The sequence below is a fragment of the Rutidosis leptorrhynchoides genome, chromosome 4 (genome assembly GCF_046630445.1).
Source record: "Rutidosis leptorrhynchoides isolate AG116_Rl617_1_P2 chromosome 4, CSIRO_AGI_Rlap_v1, whole genome shotgun sequence".
Lineage (NCBI taxonomy): Eukaryota > Viridiplantae > Streptophyta > Magnoliopsida > Asterales > Asteraceae > Rutidosis > Rutidosis leptorrhynchoides.
In genome coordinates, this window is record NC_092336.1 from 647,067,718 (window position 1) to 647,072,500 (window position 4,783).

The window sequence follows — 4,783 nt, forward strand, 5'->3', positions numbered from 1 at the left end:
ATGACCCGTTGAATATTTAGGTGAAGTTTATTTAAGATTTTTTATGAGACACTTTATCCCCCTGTTTGGGGGGGTCGATTTGAATTTTTGAAAAAAGTCTGAGAGACTTTGTTGGTAAAATAAAATTTAGTAAAAAAAAAGTGAAAAGTAAAAAATGCCCCTATACTATCATTTTTGTATATTAGATATATCTATATACAATACGCAATATTTATTACGTATTATTGTTAATAATTTTTTTTTGTTATTTAAATTGTTTTCAACTCAATTCAACCTAGAGTCCCCAAAGTTAAATAAAAAAATAAAATAAAAAGTAGCGTAGTATGTTTTGAATCCTGTAGTGGACTCATTCATTTGATTTCATTTTCATTCATTTATCAATATCAAAATCAATCAAATTAAAGTTGGAAGGAGAGAAGACCGACAGCTAGGTGATTCTGATATCATTTCATTTTGCATTCCCCAAAAACGTCGGCCATCAAAAACCCTCTTTAATTCACATTCATTCATTTTCATAATCAAAATCAAAATCAAAATCAAAATTTAAATTTAAATTTATGTCTTCTTCCGATGAATTTACTAGAGGCGTTGAAGACGGCATCCGGCTGTCCAAACGTGTTTACTTGGGTAAAGACCGATCGGTAGCGCCGCCAAAACCTATAACTCAAATGCATAAATCATCATCATTTTATTACTACCCGACTTCACCAATGGTTTACGCCGTTATCTATAATCCAGGGATAGTCGATAATCCAGACGTCCCTAGCTATCAGCCTCACGTGCACGGCAGATGTGATCCCCCTGCCTTGATTCCCCTTCAGATGAACGGAATTGATATTCAGGCCGACTGTTATCTCGACACCGCGTTCCTTACCATGAACGCTTCTTGGAGACTTCATTGTGTTATGTCAAGTGCCACCTCTGAATGTCGTCTCGCTATTCCTATGCCGCCTGGTCTGCAGGTCTTTTTTTTTTCAACACTTGTATATAAATAAATAAATTGGGAATTAGTACTGTTTATACTACTTACTATGATTAGGCATAAATTTCATTCAATTCAATCCATCTCAACCCAACTCAAGCAATTCATTCATTCATTTGGCTAATAGCAGGGTTCAATTCTAGGTGTAGAGGTTCAAGTTACCAGAAAATCGTATAACACGCAGTTAGTTGTCATGGATGAAAACCCTGAAACTTCTACTACAACTACTACTCTAGCCAAACCTCAAGACGGAGGCTTTCTCAAACCTCACATATTTACCTTGACAATACCACAGGTTTACTCAACCACCTCTTTTCTTTTCTTTTCGTCATAATATCTATTTTATATCTATATCAATTTTTATATTCAAATTATATTATACATTTTATAATAATTAGGGTTAAGGCTATCAAATAGATTTATACTTCTATTTTTATTCCAATGTAGGCTATATATACCAAGAAAAATACCAGTGTACGTCACATACTTTCAAAAAGTGTTCTAATATAGGCTATTGGTGACCGGTTACCCGCGTGTGCAGTCCTTCAAGCTTCGTGTTGCATTAGATTGTGTTAAAATTCATCTCTGAATAGCAGATCGAAAAGTCAAAGTTTTTGAGATGTTGGTCAAAAATTCAATTGGATTGTTTCTCGAATTTTCAAGTCTACGAGTGTTAGGTGATGGAATTAGAACAACTTTCATTAAGAAATCGTATTCTAAAAACGCCTAAATGTTAACGTCCGTTAGCTTCAGGAAAAGTACACGCGGGTAACCGGTCACCAATAGCCTACATTAGAACACTTTTTGAAAGTATGTGATCTACACTGGTATTATTCTGGGTATATAGCCTACATTAGAACAGATGTAAAGGTATAAAACTATTTAGTATCCTTAACGCTTATAATTATAATATAATATTAGTATTTTTATTTATATTAAAAACATCAGTTATGATTATGACAACACAGTGAATGAAAAATACTTAATGATTCATAATTGAAGATTTTAACAAAACATCTCATCTTAGTTCTAAAAATTGAAGAATTGAATTGCAAGCCATTTGAGTTGTTTTGTTTGCGTATGACAATAGTATTTAACTCAAGGTTCATAATATTGATTTGGGTCACGATTCATGAAAGCGTTAGAGTTGGGATATCATTTGGTAAGGGTTAATTTGTAAATTCGATTTGTTAGTAGGAGCGATGTTATTATTAGCTAATCTCCTAGATCAATATTTAGTTTGACATAGTGATGTGTAAAATCGTACACATTTAGTGCGTTGGATTACCTCTTAATTGAATGGTTCATCATTGAATGCCGAAACATTCAACAATCTGTGTTAGACTAATAAGAGTTGAAACACCCTCTTAATCATTCTATTTTATCAAACGTAGCCTTAGACTTGTTACCCTAGCATGGATTGTTGTTAAAACCGGTGTTGGTGATAAATGACACTATGATTGTCTATTAAGTGTCTTAGTTTCTTAACCAATAGGTTTTAATTACCTGTCATCAACCTTAGCCTATAAACCAATTTACAACACAATTACTCATTATTATGACCTAATCCAGTTAAACTAGTCGTAAAACCAAGGTTATACTGGTGTCTCACATGATTATCTAAATTGGAATATAGTTTTAGCACCAACTAATATGTTTATTAGCTTTCCAAATCAATAAATCAAGTCAAGCAATTTAGCATAAGTTATCATATCAACTGTCGTTAACGTCTCAATAACTCACGTCAAAGAATTAACTATTAAACTTAAGTAACAATGGATAGATGATTAGGCATAAGTTCAAGTAATTTAACAATAGCATAAACCAAAAGATTAAAATCAAATACTAGCGTTCACATCATATAAGTGAATACAAAGGAGACTAGCCCATTATGTGGGAAGAAAACATCAAAAAACTTAATTCAAACACAAAGAAGTCATAAATCTAATGAAAAGTATGACAAAACCGAACGTGTTAATCTTTGTTGATTTTATATCTCTTAATCCTTGAGTGATAATGATGAATAAGTGAAGAACAAGCTGTTGGAAGTAGCCCAAATTCATCCGAAGCGGCACTTGATAAATGAAAATCTGATTTTAGGTTTAAAAATCATATTTATAGCTTCCAGATTTAGGTCCTCTTCTTCCCATTGGGATTATTAACGACCCAGTGAGATCTCTTTCTCTGACCAGATTTTATGCAACACTTGAAATTATGCAAAAACTCCCAACTTTCTTCCATATTTTCATCATCATTTCTTTCATTAAATTTCTTCTCCTTCAATCAAATTTCAACTTATGAAGTGTAGAGAGTTGATCAAATTGAAATAAAAGAGATACATACGAGATCTGAGGTTGCAACCAAAAATATGTACTATAAAATATGCGATATCTCACATAGGTTGAATAACATCCAAGGGGGGTTGAATTTGATGCATGAAAATGTTATCAAAAGAAGTTTTACATAATATAGAAAGTAGGTAGATTATTACAAGTATATGACACTAGCAGGAAGTTTGTTCAGGTTGATGGTGGTTCAAATCTTTCAGTCAAAGTAAGATGGTCTCAGAAAATTAGTTATAGAGATGGAGACTTCACGTTACACATTCCTTTCACTTTCCCTGAGTATGTTACTCCTCCCGGAAAGAAACTCTCAAAAAAGGAAAAGATACAACTCAATGTCAACATTGGCTTGGGCACACAGGTTGTCTGTCGAACAGCTAGTCATCCACTCAAGGTGATCAGATCAGCGTTTGTTTCTCATAAATCTAGTGTTGAATACTACTATTCAACTTTGTGGTTTCTAATTGAACAGACTTTACTCCGTTTCAGGAGCAAAAGCGGGAAGTAGGAAAACTGGCCTTTTTGTATGAAGCAGAAGTTCTTACATGGTCAACTATTGATTTTGTGTTTACGTACTCTGTAAGCTTTGACTAAAAATCTCTACGTATTTTATGGTATAAAAATTGTATCAAACGAATTGTGTAGTGAGTCGTGTTAAGAGGAACGAACATTCACAATCTTTCAGGTTCCTACAAGCAGTTCATTTGGTGGTATATTTTTGCAGTCTCCATCATCACTAGGTAGTATAGACCAAAGGGAGATGTTTTCTTTGTACCTGTTTCCACCTGGTCTCAGCAAAAAGGTGGGTTGTTTCAAATTCTCACATGTTTCTCTTGGATACTTTGCTTTAATAATAAATAACATCAAAATAAATACAAGTTTTCTCTGTGCTTTTAAAGAAGAAGGTTATTAAGAAGGAAGTACTTTTTGTTGTGGATATAAGTGGAAGCATGAAGGGAATGACAATTGAGGCTACAAAAAGCGCGGTTGTTGCAGCACTGTCAAAACTGGATCAAGGAGATTCATTTAGTATAATGGCATTTAATGACCAGACTTACTTGTATTCATCAACCTTGGAGTTGGTAACCAAACAATCGCTTGAAAAAGCAACCAATTGGATCGCCATGAATTTCATTGCTGGTGGCGGTACTGACATGTCAATCGCTCTCAATCAGGTTACGTTATGTTCTTCTTTCTTTCTTTCTTTCTTTCATTCTTTCAGATGTCGTTAACACTCAAAGATGTTCAATGACACCCCCCATAGCTACAAAATCAATCAAAATATTATTATATTACTACACTGCTATTCTGAGTTTCAACTAATTTTGATCTGTTCAATGGAGGACCTCTAAATGATTTTTGAGACTATAACTTTACATGATGAGATGAGATTAGATTCCTTTATTATTATTATTTTTTAATAATGGCTTGTTCAGCACCATCCATTCCATTCCATTCT

The 4,783-nt window shown here is 33.5% G+C and overlaps 1 protein-coding gene across 5 annotated transcripts in view; it reads left to right on the forward strand.

The window, feature by feature from the left end:
• The first annotated feature begins 395 nt into the window (after positions 1–395).
• LOC139904383 (uncharacterized) overlaps positions 396–4,783 on the forward strand; it is a 10,999-nt gene continuing 6,611 nt past the window's right edge. The window contains exons 1-6 of one of the 5 annotated variants that reach the window (XM_071886320.1): positions 396–962; positions 1,113–1,277; positions 3,506–3,718; positions 3,814–3,903; positions 4,049–4,126; positions 4,227–4,499. In XM_071886320.1, the coding sequence (XP_071742421.1) occupies positions 558–962; positions 1,113–1,277; positions 3,506–3,718; positions 3,814–3,903; positions 4,049–4,126; positions 4,227–4,499 (1,224 nt within the window). In that variant the 5' untranslated portion in view covers positions 396–557. Of the gene's footprint in view, positions 963–1,112; positions 1,278–3,505; positions 3,719–3,813; positions 3,904–4,009; positions 4,127–4,223; positions 4,500–4,783 lie in introns of all 5 variants that reach the window. The other 4 variants (XM_071886318.1, XM_071886319.1, XM_071886317.1 and 1 more) reach the window with 4 other exon arrangements.